The 16,816-nt window shown below is 48.4% G+C and overlaps 1 protein-coding gene across 2 annotated transcripts in view; it reads left to right on the top strand.

Annotated features, from left to right (window-relative positions):
- RAP1A (RAP1A, member of RAS oncogene family) overlaps positions 1-16,816 on the top strand; it is a 188,524-nt gene that overhangs the window by 13,785 nt on the left and 157,923 nt on the right. The window contains exons 2-9 of one of the 2 annotated variants that reach the window (XR_013776877.1): positions 308-377; positions 3,615-3,698; positions 7,033-7,101; positions 8,364-8,420; positions 9,293-9,433; positions 11,329-11,472; positions 14,295-14,410; positions 15,588-15,660. Coding sequence is in view for 1 of the 2 variants with exons in the window: in XM_079327326.1 (XP_079183452.1) it covers positions 3,642-3,698; positions 7,033-7,101; positions 8,364-8,420; positions 9,293-9,433; positions 11,329-11,472; positions 14,295-14,381 (555 nt within the window). In the remaining variant the exon portion in view is untranslated. Of the gene's footprint in view, positions 1-307; positions 378-3,614; positions 3,699-7,032; positions 7,102-8,363; positions 8,421-9,292; positions 9,434-11,328; positions 11,473-14,294; positions 14,411-15,587; positions 16,307-16,816 lie in introns of those variants that run through there. The other variant, XM_079327326.1, reaches the window with a different exon arrangement.

Consider the following 16,816-nt stretch of genomic DNA (forward strand, 5'->3'; position numbering starts at 1 on the left):
CTGGCTGGGGGCAGATAAGGGATGGTTTCCCCTGTAACAGCAGCAGGATTGGCTGCTCTAAATCCTTCTCCTGTGTTTAGGGTAGTGCTTTCTCTACTAAGTTTTGATCTTCTAAATGAATTGTGAACTTGATGCAACCTCAGACATGGTCAGTTTGAGTGTGCCTTTCCTAGTGAAGTGTTCCTTGGAGTGTTCTAGGGAGGAGAGGTCCACAGGACCAGGGGGGTTTGGCTCAAGCACTGCACAGGTGCTTGGAAATGCTGAAACTTGAAAAACTATTGACCCTTTTTTTAATTCTTTTTTTCAGTTCCTTGTGGGGAGCCTGGAAGAACCTTCAGTAGAGCTGCTAACACTGATGAGAGATCTTTTATGCCAAGGTAAGAGTTTTTGAGTGTTCTGATCATATTTTAAATGCAATTTCTGTGAACACTGGAGTGGGTAGTTGATAAGTGAAGTTCTTGCTCTCACTCTCTTTCAGTGCTGTGTTTGCTTGTTTTGGTTCATGCATCTCTCTCCCCACCACCCAAATTACAAACTTCTTGATGAGCCACTGAAACTTCTGTAAGAGAAGCAGCTGTTTTTGCATCAGGTGTCTGTCCTGAAGGGCCTCAGCCCTGTCCCCAGCACCTCCCCAGGCTCTGCCCAGCTGCTGGGGAAATCCCCTGGGAGTTTTCCTGCCTGGTTCAGCCCCTGGGGTGCAGGAGGGTGAGGGTGACTCCTGCAGAGCAAAGCTGCAGGTCGGTGGGAGCCCCGTCCCAGCTCAGAGCTGTGTTTGCTCCCCTGAGCCCTTCTCAGGGATCCTCTGCCCGTGGCTTTTGGCACAGACACCCTGCAGCTTTTCTCACCTCTCCCTCTGCTCCCAGCCCTTCATTTTTGTGTCTGTGCAGCCTGGGGCTGCTGCTGGGGGTGAGGAGTGTCCCAGCAGCAGCAGCAGAGAGGAGATGCTGCTGTTAAAGGATACAGAACTCAGGTGGATTCCCATCTGCCAAGTGTTTGATAGAAGCAGATTTATTGTGCTTATAGATGAGGAACACTATGATTTATTGCCCTGTGGGTGATGCAGGTGCTTTGGAGAGTGCTGGGAAGGCCCAGGGAGCTGCAGCTCAGGGCAGGGCTGAGGAGACTGTGCCTGGAAAAGGAGCCAGGAGACACACTCAGCTTTTGCTTTAGTTCTGCACCACAGCATTCAGAACTAATGAGACCAGTTTCACAACATTTCCAGTGAATTTTTCTTACACTCTTTACTGATCATACTCTTCTCTTGACTCTAAAGCAACACTTAACACCCATAATTTAATTCCATTTGGAAATGGAGCTGTTGCTTCCCAGCATGTGACTCTGCCACAGAGAGCTCTGGATGGAAATGAATGCTGCTGTGTCTGACTGTGTTTAGGTGGGCTTCAGCAGTTGCCAAATGAAAAGTTGGCTGGCATGCAGCATAGTAATTTCTTGAGCACTCTATTCATGTTGTATAAACAGATAACATTAACATACTTGTGAAAGAGCTACAAGATAATTAAGGCATGTGGGGTTTGCAGTAATAAGGCTCGTGCCTTTCAGGATCTGGTTTCCTGTTGCACCTGAAAAAAAAAATCAGCAAATACTGTAGAGAAGAAATGAGAAGTTAGTCTTGTACTGCTCCCAGCTTAAAACTTTCCCACAAGTATTTTCTACTGTAAATAAGAAGTGAAATAGTTCACAGCTAAATTTAACCCTTAACTTGATTGCTTTCTGAGTTTTCTTTGGTGGAACTGACTGTGGGACTGTAGGAAAATGAAGATAGACTGGATCAATAAGTTGCATTTATGCTTTATAAAAAATGCATGACCTTTTAATTTATAGTGATTACCAAGGGGAAAATAATTGTAAATTGGAATTCCCCTCTCCTTCCTATTCAAAATCATGATTTGTGAAAGAAAGGAAGTGAATGTTACTTCTCAGGGAAATGGTGAAGCAGAAGAGCTTCCAGTTCCCAGAATTTAGCCAGAACTGTTGTCAATGTCCTAGAGTGCACAGACATTGCCTGCTCTGCTCTTGGGCAGTTTCTGGAAACCCCCTTTCAGTGTGACTGGGTTTCACAATTTGCAGTTGGGCAACTGAGCTCACATGGGTTTCAAGAGTTGAAGAAAAACCTCCTCCAGGTGTTTAAATGATGGGGTGCCCTGGTTGTTGAGCCTGTGCAGGGCTTGGCTGAGGGGAGGGCAGCCTGGCTGGGACTGCAGGGAGCCTCCCCTCCCCACAGCAAGTCCTTTATTTCTGTTAGCCTGGCTTAAAAAGGAGTTTAAATTGTGCTCAACCAAACACAGAAATGGGTGTATTCCTCCAGCAGCACGTGGGGTTTTCAGGTTTTTGTTTAAGCCCAGGAAGGAGGCTGAGGCTGAGGCTGGGGGGTGTTGGGGAGGGTCCCCAGCTCCTTTGAGCAGCAGGTCCAGTTCAGCTGGGGCTGGTGCTGGGGAGCAGCAGCACTGTGGGTTCCTCTTGACTCTGTTCCACATCTTGGGAGTCCAAATGACAGCAGAGAACCTGTCCCAGTGTAGTGCTGACATAACCTTGAGACACAGATTGGCAGGGAGCTGCCACATTGCAAAGCTAAAACTGCAATAAATAAACCCCCTGTTGTTCAGGCTTGTCACACAGCCAGCAAGGGGATGCATTTCTCCATCAGGCTCCTGCAAAGGGGTCTGGCTGTGCAGGCTGTGGCCACTGAGCCCATGAATCCAGGCAGCTCTGGAATGCTCAGGCACTGCCCAGGCTGCAGTGTCTGCAGCCTTTTTGGGAAGGGACCCGTGCTGAGCTCATTGTTTGGGACAGCCCAGCCTGGGCTGCTGTAAACAGCCAGGGAAGTGTTTATCACTGCCTTTGTCATTTGCCTTATTTGTCAGGGAATCTCGAGGAGAAGCAGAAGTTTTCTGGTGCTGCTTGAGGGAGTCGTGAGATTTCCATAAAAAGGCAGAGTGTGTGCTGAGCCCTGCATTGGCAGCCACTGCCTGACCTTTTCCAGAGAGAAAGCACTGACCTAAATCCCTCCCTGCTGGGGGTGGAGGCCAAAAGGAAACCTCTTGACTTGCTTCTTTCTGATCTAATTTCCTCGTCCCATGTCTGGCCTGTGCCAGAGGACAGGCAGTGACAGCTCGTGGTGCCCAGCACAGCTGGGACAGGCTCTGTGTGTGTCTCCTCTCCCTCTCAGCCCTGCCAGCATCCAGCTCTGGCCATTTCCTGGAACCTGGGGCTCCTGGAGGGGCCTTTTCACCCTGCCTGGTCAGGGGGAAAAATGAAACCCAGAGCTGTCAATAAAAGTGTTCTCATTCTCAGGAGGATTGGCTGAAGGGGGAGTGCTGCTGCTTCCAGGACATTCCCATCTCTGTCTTTGGTGCTTCCAGGACATTCCCATCTCTGTCTTTGGTGCTTCCAGGACAGTCCCATCTCTGTGTTTGCTGCTTCCAGGACAGTCCCATCTCTGTGTTTGCTGCTTCCAGGACATTCCCATCTCTGTGTTTGGTGCTTCCAGGACATTCCCAGCTCTGTTTGCTGCTTCCAGGACATTCCCAGCTCTGTTTGGTGCTTCCAGGACATTCCCAGCCCTGTGTTAACTGTGCTTTCCTCCTGCCCTGCAGGTCCCTGCTCTCTGGACAGACCACACCATGCGTGAGTACAAGCTGGTGGTCCTTGGCTCAGGAGGTGTGGGCAAGTCTGCTCTGGTGAGTGTGGGGAAGCAGCTCTGACCATACCCAGCCCCCTGCCTCACTGCAGGCACAGTTACTGGTGCTTTGGGGAATTTGTGTGACTTCTCATAGGTGCCAGGACTTCCTTGTGGCACTGCTGAGTGGAGGGGTGTCATGGTTTAGGAGAGGTGATTAATGGCTGGTAATTAGTGTGTCATGTCTGCTTCCTGCACGTTGGACATGGCTGAATTTCTGTGTGACTATTGAACCCAGCCAGCAGTGGCACAGCAAGAGAAGCCTGGCTGGGATCAGTCACAGAATTGGGGGCTCAGCCTTGCACACCCCCAAGTGCTTTCCATCCCCAGGGAGCAGCTGGGCTCAGAGCTGCAGCCCTGGGATCCACCTGCAGCCCCTGCACAGAGGGAGGAGCAGCCTGATGACACTTTGCACTCCTTAAGTGCCTGTCCTGTTCCTGAGGAGAGTTTACACAGCAGGGCTGATAGCAGAGAGACCCTTGTGTCACCCATTTATCACTCACCAGTCAAGCAGCTCTCTCCAGCAGAGGCAAAGAACTGGTCAAGTGTGAAGTTATCAACAAGAAGGAACTGCAGTGCTCCTTGTCACAGACATGATAATGGCTCTGCAGCCTCTCCTGTGCTGCTGCTACAGCCAGGCCAGAATCCTGGGGAATCACCTGCTCAATCCTGGAGAGCAGGAGGAGAGGTTGTTCAGCTGTCTATCAAATTTGATGCATTCTCTCAGCAATCCCATCCTAATCACTACAAGATGTTTACAAGGTGTAATTTTTTTTTACCAGCTCTATTCTTCCACAGCCATTTAAGCAATCTGTATTGCTTTTTCCACCAGCACTTCCCTGATTATCTTTGTTTTCTTAGGTGAAATGGGACACTTGGTAGTGTGCTGTAAATAAAAATTACTCAGCATCTGACATACTTGAATTTCCTTCTTTGTGATGTGAAGTCTGAGCACCATCCTGACCTTTTCAACAGCTGAAATGCAAATATTCAAATAGTCTGGTGAACAAAAGTTAAATTCTTTTTGACAGCCTTGGTGTTAAATCAGCATATTTGTAATTCATGTGCAGCATGGATCCATGATGTTCACAGGAACACACAGTGAGTGCCAATTACAGCTAGGAGTGGATAATATTTAGCTTTCAAAGAGTCTGTGCACTTATTTACAAGCATTAGCAAGGAGAGATTACAAGGTGGGATTTGAAATAACATGGGGGTCACTTTAAATTTCATTCTTCCAACTGTCCAAAGTGACCTGTGCAACAAAGAGCTTGGTGTTCACTGTTTGCCCTGTGCAGATGACAGCATGGGCTTGTTGCACTGCACATCCTCCTCCTTGTTTTAACTCTTCTGTGCCAGCCCAGTGCTGCTGCCAACAGTGCTGAGAGCAGAAAACCTTCACAGTTAGAAGGTTGTTTAGCAGCTTTTGTTTCCTGTGCAGCAGTTTTATCCCATTTCTGAGGCTAAAGCTCTTCTGGAGTGAAACAATTTACAGGGGTGCCCAGTGGTGCAAAGTCTTAGAGAGAACTGGAAACTGAAGTTGGGCTGCACAACCCAACAGAGGGAAACTTCTGAAAGTCCTGGAACTACACAAAACCCAAAACCAGCCCCAGATTTGTAGCTTCTCCCTTTCTTTGCACTTGTAATAAATGAAAATAAAGTCCATCAGAGATTGGGAGTGTTACTTGTCCCCCACCCAGAGGGCACAGATGTGGCAGTGCTGATGTTGAGCCTGGCACAGATGTGGCAGTGCTGATGTTGTGACTGGCACAGGGACAGATGTGGCAGTGCTGATGGTGACCCTGGCACAGATACAGATGTGGCAGTGCTGATGGTGACCCTGGCACAGATACAGATGTGGCAGTGCTGATGGTGACCCTGGCACAGGGACAGATGTGGCAGTGCTGATGGTGAGACTGGCACAGATGTGGCAGTGCTGATGGTGACCCTGGCACAGGGACAGATGTGGCAGTGCTGATGGTGACCCTGGCACAGATCTGCCTTCTCTGGGCCCCTTTGGGGAGCAGCTGTGCTGAAATTCAGAAATCATCCAAAAGCACAGCCTGGAACCTCCAGTTCTGGCTCTCAGCAGACTGGGACCCCTGCTCAGTGTGACAAGGAAATACTGGAGCAGCAGAGACCTGGTTCACTAGAGTGTAAAATGCATTTATCTATTTATACAGAACTACTTTGAAATGAGGTAGTTGTGGCTACTCAGACTTTCCTCACAAACTTACAGAATTTGTGTATAAAACACGTGAAAGGTTCAGTTGGAAAAAGACATTTGGTGTGTTTGGTGATTTTCAGGAGACCAAATCAAGTGCTGGGATGAGCTCTCAGTTTCACACACCTTGTTTTACAAGGATCACCCAAATCTTCAGACACTGCTGAGCTGTTTGAGTGCAAATTATTGGGGGTGAAAAGAGAAGAGGAGCAGGAGAGCTGTGGCCTGGCAGAATAGGACACAGAGCTGGGTGTCAGGATGGTCCCAGGGGGTGGGAGGTGCTGAGATGTGCTGTGGGTAGGAGGGAGCCTTTCCCCTTTTTCCTTTTCCCTTCTTTCCCCTTTTCCCCTTTTCCCCTTTCCCCTTTTTCCCTTTTTCCCTTTCCCTTCTTTCCCCTTTTCCCCTTTTTCCCTTTCCCCTTTTTCCCTTTTTCTCTTTCCCTTTCCCCCTTTTCCCTTTTCCCCTTTTCCCCTTTTCCCCTTTCCCCTTTCCCCTTTCCCCTTTTCCCCTTTTTCCCTTTTCCCCTTTTCCCCTTTTCCCCTTTTCCCCTTTTCCCCTTTTCCCCCTTTCCCCCTTTCCCTTCCCCTTTTCCCCTTTCCCCTTTTTTCCCCTTTCCCCTTTTCCCCTTTCCCCTTTCCCTTTCCCCTTTCCCCTTTTCCCTTCCCCTTCCCAGCTCAGGAGGGCTGGAGGCTCCCCAGTTTGCCCTCCCTGCCCTGCAGTGGCAGCTCTGGGCTCATGAAATGTGGATTTTCCACGGGGCACAGGTTGCCAGTGCTTCTGCTGAAATCTCAGGTCTTCCATATTTGGTGATTTTTATCCTTCTAAAGTCACAGGCAGTAGAGTAAAGGCATTTTTGAGGCTATCATCTTTTCTGAGACAAGAAAGCAAACGGTGTGCAAAAAAACTTCTGAGAACATGCTTAAATAAGGTGATTTTAACAGAAAAAAAAATTTTGTTTTCAAAATGTGATGTCTTTTTCTCCAGTCCTCACTCTTGATTTTTAACAGCAGATCAATTTTACTGTTGTTACTGTTTCCTAAAGTGCTTCTTGGTGAATGTTTCTGGTTGTGTTCAGCTCACTGAGGATTTTTCTCCTTTCCTTCCTCCCCAGACTGTACAGTTCGTTCAGGGAATTTTTGTTGAAAAATATGACCCAACAATAGAAGATTCATACAGAAAGGTAACAGAGCATGGTTTTTATTTCTCCCAAGTGTCACAGGGGATGTGCAGGGCTGGGATTGAGCAGCAGCCCTTGCAGGATCCCTGAGCTGTTACATAATCCCAGGCACAGAGCTGCTTTCTTCCCTGGCTGCATGTCAAGTGACCCATTGTTTCAGGGATTAGCAGAAATGTCACCAGCATTAAAGGCACCCAAACATGCACTGAAAACTTGTGACATTTCTGCCTGTGATAATTGAATTAAATTGTGGCATGAGTTGGGCTGTTAAATTTATTTGACTTTCCTGGAATTACCCTCTTCAGATCCAAGATGTTTCTCAGTGAGTGGAAGATTTGCAAAGTCTCACTGTGAGGATCCTGAAATATTTTGCATTTTCTTCTCTTCCTTATTCCCTTCTCCCCCAGCAGCAAAGAAAAACTTGAAGTTTTAAGGTGCTTTGATTTGTAAGAGTGGATTAAGTTGAGATATTTACAATCTCACTTAAGTTGAGATGTTTACAGTGAGCTGCTCATTTAAGCCTTGCTAATGAAGGGAGTCCTGGAGCACGTGAGCTGATCCAAATGCCTGGCTTGGGGTGGAATTAATGCTGCAGCAGCAGTGCAGCCAGCCCTGGGCATGCAGAGCTGCCAGCCCTGGGCATGCAGAGCTGCCAGCCCTGGCCATGCAGAGCTGCCAGCCCTGGGCATGCAATGCAGCCAGCCCTGGGCATGCAGAGCTGCCAGCCCTGGCCATGCAGAGCTGCCAGCCCTGGGCATGCACAGCTGCCAGCCCTGGCCATGCAGTGCTGCCAGCCCTGGGCATGCAGAGCTGCCAGCCCTGGGCATGCAATGCAGCCAGCCCTGGGCATGCAGTGCTGCCAGCCCTGGGCATGCAGAGCTGCCAGCCCTGGGCATGCAATGCAGCCAGCCCTGGGCATGCAATGCTGCCAGCCCTGGGCATGCACAGCTGCCAGCCCTGGGCATGCAATGCAGCCAGCCCTGGGCATGCAATGCAGCCAGCCCTGGGCATGCAATGCTGCCAGCCCTGGGCATGCACAGCTGCCAGCCCTGGGCATGCAATGCAGCCAGCCCTGGGCATGCAGAGCTGCTCTGCTCACACAGCCCCTGGTGCTGCAGCCAGACTGGGCTGGGCTTCCCCTGCCTGTCCCACTGCACACCAGGGGCTCAGTCTGAGCTCTTTGCTCCCTCTCCCCATGAACTGGCTCTGAGCTGTTCCCTCTCCCCCTGAATTATCTCTGAGCTGTTTGTTCCCTCTCTCCCCAGCAAGTGGAAGTAGACTGTCAGCAGTGTATGCTGGAGATCCTTGACACAGCAGGCACAGTAAGTGGCATTTCTCTATCTAATTGCTGTGGAGTTGCTTTGTGAGGAATGCTGATCCTACCCAACAAAAGCAATAAACCAGTTGCAGTAATTCACATGCAGGGGTTTTGTTCAGTGACCCAAACCCATGTGCTGAGTGCCAGTGGCCCAGTGAGCTCTGTCCCAGTGGCCACAGGGGTTGGTGCCTCCTGTGCCACCCCCCACATCAACATTCTGCTCTGGGAGCATTTCAGACATGAGCTTTGCAAGTGGCCAGAAGGCAAGGACACAGGCTGCAGCCCTGCCAAGCACAGGGGCTGCTCCCAGCAGGTCCCATCAGCTGTGGGGAGCTCCTCACAATCCCTGCAGAGCCAGGGAGCCCCCCTGGCACCTCCCTGGCACCTCCCTGGCACCTCCCTGGCACCTCCCTGGCTCCGCCTGTCCCTCAGGGCTCGGCTGGCTCCCTGGGCTGTGCCAGTGTCACACACAAACCTCTGGGGCTGGCAGCTGCTGCTCCCTGGAATTGTTTTTCCTGGGGAAGTGTTGGAGTTCTCAGCAGCAGGAGCAGGAATTGTTGCTTGTGGGGCTGGTGGAAGTGCTGTCCCTGCAGTGCAGCCTGTCCTGGCAGTTCAGTGTCTGCTGAGATGGTTTCATTGCTGCTCTTCATCCTTCCCTTGTTTTTTAAAGAAGCCCTTTATTAAGGGGGAAAAAAACAACAAAGGGAAAGAGAGTGTTAATGCCATTATTCAATTTCCATGCTTCAGTGGGTGTCTGGGAGGGGTGAATATGGAAATGCACTCTGTGTGGCACTGTATTCTACAACAAAAGTATTCCTTTGCAACTGTTCATCAGCTGCATCCACAGCTAATGAGTTTAAATCTCTGTGCTTGCAGGAGCAGTTCACAGCCATGAGGGATCTGTACATGAAGAATGGGCAGGGGTTTGCACTAGTTTATTCCATAACTGCACAGTCCACGTTCAACGACCTGCAGGACCTGCGGGAACAGATCCTGCGGGTCAAGGACACTGAAGATGTGAGTGCAAAATGTTGGGTTGTGTCTGTGCATGGTGAGCAGGTGTTTGCTCTCAAATGCCTGCATGTTACACACAAAGCTTCTTTCAAGGAGTATCTGTGGGTATTTGAGTCTCCAGTGTTGTTGTTTGAGGCACAGCACCTGCTAAGGGGCATCACAGAAACAGATTTTCCCATGTCCTGGAAGCCACAATCTTTTGACATGTTGGGAGTTGATTGAAAACAACATTACTTAACTTTTCCTCCTTTAACTCCTTTCCAGGATTTGCACTTTCTTCTCTCTCTGTGCTTTGGCTGTGCTCTGTTCCCTCCAGGTTAAGGCAGAGCAGCAGTCAGGATGTTCTGTCCTGCACTGCAGACCAACAGGGGTTATCCAGATGTGAGAGGGGAAAGTGGAACCCCAGAGCTTTTCCCAGGGCTCAGCCTGGAATCCTCTGCAGCCCTGCAGCAGCTCTGGGTCCTCAGCAAAATCTGTCAGCAAGGAGCTGACACAGTAATGAACAAACCATGATGGAGTCTGGGGTTCTTGTTTTGGTTGTTTAAAACCCTTTTTAAAACAAGGAGAGCTGAGCTGTGGGAGTTTGGTTTGGCAGAAGATGGAACAGGCTGCAGTGGCCCTGGGCCCCTCCTTGCTTTAACTGAGCTTTGGTTATGCAAAGCTGCTTTTCCTTGAGGCAGGATTAGTGGGGTAAATCCTGAGCTGGGCAGGTGCACACACAGCACACTCTGCTGCTTTCCTCTGCACTGCAGCAGGGATTGCACTGCCCAAATGCATTTCTGTGCTGTGTGTGGTACTTGTTGAATCCAAGCTTGAGACCTTTCCAAGGCCTAAGCCACATTTTGCTGTTAGGAAATGTGCTCCTTTCTATCAGAATATGTCTGAAGTCCCAATACATTAATTACCTTCTGTCTGTCTGGAAGAGCTTAAATTCCAATCTTCTACACCTAACAGTAAATGATCAAGGGTAGTTGCTCACCAAACTCCACTTTTGCATGAACCATTAATACCTCTTGAAATAACCTTACACAGTTTCATGCCTTTCAAACCTGTACTGCTTACTCATCTCAGGATCCCTTATTGCCCTGTTCTTTCACATCTTCATACACTTCAGTTTTTTGCTGAACATGTTCAAAACACATTTTCATGTTTCAGTATGAGAAAATTTTACTACCTAGGAAACTGTAAAGGACAGGATATATACAGTATCTAGGCTGATAGAGTTGTAAATATCCTGTAGATGTGTGCCAGGCACTGCAGAGGGGCAGGTGCCACTTCACCATTGTCTGCTGGCTGTTACTGCTTTGCATTTCCCATCTACTGCATTTTCCATATAATGCATTTTCCATGTACTGCATTTCTCATGCTGCATTTTCTATATACTGCATTTTCCATATATTGCACTTTCCACACTGTATTTCCCATATTGCATTTCCCATGCTGCATTTTCCATATACTGCATTTTCCACACTGCATTTCCCATATACTGCATCTTCCATATTGCATTTCCCACACTGCATTTTCCATATACTGCATTTTCCACACTGCATTTTCCATATACTGCATTTCCCATCTATTGCATTTTCCCCACTGCATTTCCCATATACTGCATTTCCCACACTGCACTTTCCATATTGCATTTTCCATGTATTGCATTTTCCACACTGCACTTTCCACACTGCATTTCCCATATTGCATTTTCCATATTGCATTTCCCACACTGCATTTCCCACACTGCATTTTCCATATACTGCATTTCCCATATACTGCATTTCCCATATACTGCATTTCCCATCTATTGCATTTCCCCCAGTGCATGTCCCCTGCTCAGAGAGCCACAGCAGCACAGAGCTCTCTGCTCAGGGCCCTGCTGCTGATCTCCTGCCTCTCCCCTGCAGGTTCCCATGATTCTGGTTGGCAATAAATGTGACCTGGAGGAAGAACGAGTGGTGGGCAAAGAGCAGGGGCAGAACTTAGCACGACAGTGGTGTAACTGTGCCTTTCTAGAATCTTCTGCAAAGTCCAAAATCAACGTCAATGAGGTAAGTGCCACCTGCTGAGTGCCTGCCCAGCAGGAATGTGACATTAAATCAGCATGTGTGTGTGACCTGGGGCACTCAGCATGATCCTGGCCTCAGCTGGGGAAGGTGTTCAGGTGTTTTCTGGGTATTTGGGTATTTAGGTGTGTAAAGTGTATAAAGTGTATTCAGGTACTTCTGTGTATTTGGGTATATAAAGTGTATAAAATGTGTTTAGGTATTTTCTGTGTATTTAGGTATAAAAAGTGTGTAAAGTGTATTCAGGTACTTTCTGTGTATTTGGGTATTTAGGTATGTAAAGTATATAAAGTGTGTTTAGGTATTTTCTGTGTCTTTGGGTATTTAGGTAAATAAAGTGTATAAAGTGTGTTTAGATATTTTCTGGATATTTGGGTATTTAGGTATATAAAGTGCATTCAGGTGTTTTCTGTGTCTTTGGATATATAAAGTCTCTAAGTGCACTCAGGTGTTTTCTGTGTCTTTGGGTATATAAAGTGTATTCAGGTACTTTCTGTGTATTTGGGTATTTAGGTATATAAAGTGCATTCAGGTGTTTTCTGTGTATTTGGGTATATAAAGTCTCTAAGTGCATTCAGGTGTTTTCTGTGTCTTTGAGTATTTAGGTATATAAAGTGCATTCAGGTGTTTTCTGTATTTGGGTATATAAAGTCTCTAAGTGCACTCAGGTGTTTTCTGTGTATTTGGGTATATAAAGTGTATTCAGGTACTTTCTGTGTATTTGAGTATTTAGGTATATAAAGTGCATTCAGGTGTTTTCTGTGTCTTTGGGTATATAAAGTGCATTCAGGTGTTTTCTGTATTTGGGAATATAAAGTCTCTAAGTGCACTCAGGTGTTTTCTGTATTTGGGAATATAAAGTCTCTAAGTGCACTCAGGTGTTTTCTGTATTTGGGAATATAAAGTCTCTAAGTGCACTCAGGTGTTCCCAGCCTGCTGGAAGGGCTTTGCTGCCTTGCCTCTGCAGGCAGGTGATTCCCAGCTGGGTGTTTCTGTGCCAGGGGCTGCTGGCTCAGCTCAGCTTTCTCTGGGGAATGCTGGCAGGATAACTGCTGCCATGCAGACCTGGCTGCTGCCCCTTCTCCTGCTGCTGCTGCTGCAGCATTTGCATGTCTGGCTGCAGATGCCTCCTCAGAGCCCTTTGTTAGCTGGCTGAAACCAGGGCCAAACCCAGGTCTGAGTTAAACCCGAGTTTAACTGAGCCCTTTGCTCAGGCTGCTGCTGTGCTGCTCCCCATCAGCGCCAGGGTTTTATTCTGTGCTGGGGTTATCTGCTGTGCCAGAGGCCAAGCCTGCAGGGCTGGGCTGCTGCCAGCAGATAATGGGGCTGTGGAGGGTGGGAGAAGCAGGAGCAGCAGGGTCCTGCCTGGCCAGGCTGGCAGAGCAGGGCTGTGCGAGGGGAGGGGAGGGAGCTGCACTCCTGGGCTGGGCTCAGATCCCTGCAGGAACCTGAGTGTGTCTGAGCTGGGCTGCAGCAAGGAGCAGCTCACAGGCCAGGGAGGGGCCCCAGCCCTTGGGGTTTCAGTGGGGGCACTGGTGGGACCCCTCACCCCCACCCCTCACCCCCACCCCTCACCTGCTCTCCCTGTCCCACTGCAGCCTCATGGGCTCACGTCAGACACAGCAATGTGCTGATCTGGGAGATGAGTTTCTGCTTTCCTTGTGATCTTCATGTCCTGGTTTCCTGCCAGTTGATATTTCCTGGTTGTGAAAAGTACAAAAGCTGAGGAAATCAAAGGCAGAACTGTGAATGGAGCAGCTCAGTGCACTGGGAGTGTGTCCTGCTGCCTCCTGGGCTGGGAAGCATTTGCATTCTTTTGGTTCATTCTTGCTTTCTCACTGCTTGTGGAGTTTCTAAATTTAGGTAAAGAGTGATAAATTCCTACATGCATTTGCTGACTGTGAATCAAACCTTTCAGATGATAAGCTGTTAGTTGATCAGGTGTCCTTTGGTGACCCCTGAGGTGCTCCTGCAGCACACTGACTGCTTTCAGGGATGCTGCCATTCCTGAAACCTTGTTGCAGATGTCTGTACTCACAGTCAGTACCAGCAGCTAAATAATCTAGTTCATGAGAAAGGAAAATCTTAAATTTCAGTTGTTACAGTGTGTTATAAACTGTTTCTTTGTCTTCTGAATTTCTTTGGAATCAACAAGAATTTGTGAGCTGTCAGCCAGTCCAGGAAGGGGAAAAAATAAACAAGGACAAGGGTGGAGCCCTCTGAAGGTTGAAATATTTCTCCTCAGTGCTGTGACCCAGCTCTAAAGCTCATTTTGCTATAAATGGGTTGAGTCTTGCTGGGAAAGCAGCTCCCAGCATCAGGGCTCACAAAAGCTCTGCAGCTGGCAGGGCCTGCAGTGTCCTGTGGAAATGGCAGAGTTCAGGGCAGGGACAGGGGACAGGGACACAGGGACAGGGACAGGGGGTGCTCTGGGCACACACCCCAGCACTGACAAGGTGATCCTTGAGGACATCATGCCTGTCTTAAAAAACCCTTTGTTAATCCCAGTTCTCTCCCACTTTTCCAAGACAAGGGAATTGTTGCCATTTCACTGCCCTGCTCTTCTGAAGGCCTTGCTGCTGATAAACTGAATTTCCAGCTCCCTTGTGTTCTGCACACTGAGGGCAGCTTTGGGTCTCTTCTTCCATAAGCAGCTGCTTGAGAAACATTTCATAAATTCAAGCAGTTTAATTGAATTTACACAACTGCAGCCACCAGGAGAGAGTTGTCAGCTCCCCAGGCTGCCTCAGTTTTGACAGCTTGTGTTTTACCACTTGGATTTTTCAGCTTGTGTTTTTCGTTGGCAGATCTTTTATGACCTGGTCAGACAGATAAATAGAAAAACACCAGTGGAAAAGAAGAAGCCTAAAAAGAAATCATGTCTGCTGCTTTAGACTCCCATCATGCAGCAGCTCTGAGCCAGGTAAGAGGTGCCTGAGTCCTACCTGGGCCAGGTGAGCAGAGCACAGCAGCTCCTGGCACAGCCCCTTCCCTCTGCTGCTCTTCTGCAGTCACTGGGCAGGAATTTCCTTTTGCCTCCTCTGGGTTCTCCCTCTGGCTGTGACACTGTCTGAGCCACCAGGGTCACTTTTCCTTCCTCCTCATCCTCTGATAACGTTGTTGTTCCTGCTGCCCTGAGCTCTGGGGGCAATTGCAAATGGCTTGGGGTGGGACATGGGCTTCAGTGGCACAGAAATAAAAATCTGCCCACCAGCAAAAACAAACAAACAAGAAAACCAAACCAAAACACACACAAAAAAAACCCCAAAAACAAACCCAACCAAGGCTGGACACAGCTATAAATAATCTTCCTGTGTATCTTGGCAGGGAACTCTGTGTGCTCACAGCTGCTCTGTCCTGCTCCTGGAAGGAAGCAGCAGCTCCAGGTTTGGGACAGAATTGTCCCCATTTGGGGGCAGAAAGGGCAGTGGGTGATGGCCCAGCTCTGCCTTTGTCAGCCCAGGGGTTCCTGGGGCCCAGCAGAGCAGCCTCAGAGACCTTCAGGGCTGAATTCCTGGGACAGGGGTCCTGGCAGGCCTCGAGTCCCTGCTGCCCTCAGGGGGGTCAGGGCAGCTCTGCAGAGCTGGGGCTGTTGAGGGGCTGCTCTGGTGGGTGAGGCTCCTGCAGGGCTCTGGGCAAACAGTGGCTTTAGCAAATGCAGTCACGAGCCTGCAGTGGCTTTTGCTGCTGCTCAGCCAGGGGGGATTCTGGGCTCCCCACCCAGCAGGAGCAGAGCCCTGCCCTGTCCCTCCCTCCCAGACGTGCAGCAGCACTGGAGCAGCTGCAGCCCTGCACCCCCAGAACCTGCAGGCTTTGGGCTGGCAGGGCTGGAGCTGATCCAGCCCCCCAGGCCCCTCTGAGTCAGTGCCAGGGGGATGCCTCTGATCCTCCCAAAGATGAAATGCCCCTGCCCTGGCAGCTGCCAGAGCCCCTGGGTGCTGCTGCTATCAGGCAGTGGCAGGAGGGTGGCAGTTTTCTGGTGACTGATCAAACAGAGCCCTTGTCCCCCACTGTGCCATGTCCATCCTGTGCTCAGAGCTCACTGAGCTCACGGGGAGGGGACCCCCAGCACCTTCACCTGGCTGGTTTTCACTCCCCAGATTGCAGGAATGAAGAACTGTTGCCTCAGTGGAAAGTGCCAGCATTCCCAACTCAGACCTTATGGAAATGAGACATATCGGATGAAGCTTCTCCTGGTTTTTATATACTGCAGGAAGAACTTAGATTAAAAATGGTTTGCACACAGCCCCTGGAAAATGCAGTTGCTCTGTGTATATCTCTTGGAAATTTAAGCCAATATTCCTCCTCCTTTGCAATAGCAATTAACAGATGTGAAAATAAATATAATTGACTCTAGCATATGATTATCCCAAGGAGCATGGATGCATTTCAAATGTTAGAGATTGCTACTATAATTAAAATTCATATTGACCATTTTATCATAATTTCTCCCCATCAAGCACTAAAAATGTTCCATTGTTATATTTTATATCTATAACTATAGATATATATTATCCAAAATTTCCCTTTGAACTCACTGCAACAAATAACTTTTTGAGTCATTGACTTCATTTTATATTTAAAAGTTATGGAATATCATTATTTTCATTCTGCCATTGTATTCTAATTAAAAATGTTTGTGCATAATGCTTTGGAAAAATGGGTCTTTTATAGGAAAAAAACTGGGATAACTGATTTCTATGGCTTTAAAAGCAAAAATATATAATATACTAAACCAACTCTAATATTGCTTCTTGTGTTTTACTGTCACAGATTAAATTACAGCTTTTATGAATGATTAAATTTTAGTACATTTTCATTTTGTTTCTGTGTTTTTGTTCCACTTCCAGCCCTCTCCCATCCTGGCTCAGGGGTTCTGTTCAGGTGCCCCCACCCCATTCTGCTCCCCCTGTATTTAATATTCCCCTCCCAAAGAACAGCAGAATTCTTGTGTTTTCTCTTGGCTTTCTAAAACCTGAATTGCTGCAGTTTTTTCCTCTGCCAGTGACTGATGTGCAGGTTCCAAGTCTGACTTGGAGGATGATCCTGTTTCAAACCCAGGTTTGGCTGCTGGTCCCTGATCAGCTCAAGGCTGTTTTGGTTTCATTTTGGGTTTTCTCCTTGTATTTTTTTAACGCCTGTTGGTTTTATGAAGTTCCACGGGGCAGGATCTGAGGGGATGTGGGGCTGCCTCCCTTCTGAGGAGGTGAGAACAGAAATGTCCCAGGGGAATCTCAGCACAGGTTCAGGTGGGAATGGAGTGTGACCCGTTCCTGAAGAGTTCACTGGAAACAGGGGGAGCAGTTTTTGTAAAGAAGTTTTCCTAAAA

This window comes from Erithacus rubecula (assembly GCF_903797595.1).
Source record: "Erithacus rubecula genome assembly, chromosome: 26".
Classification (NCBI taxonomy): Eukaryota; Metazoa; Chordata; class Aves; order Passeriformes; family Muscicapidae; genus Erithacus; species Erithacus rubecula.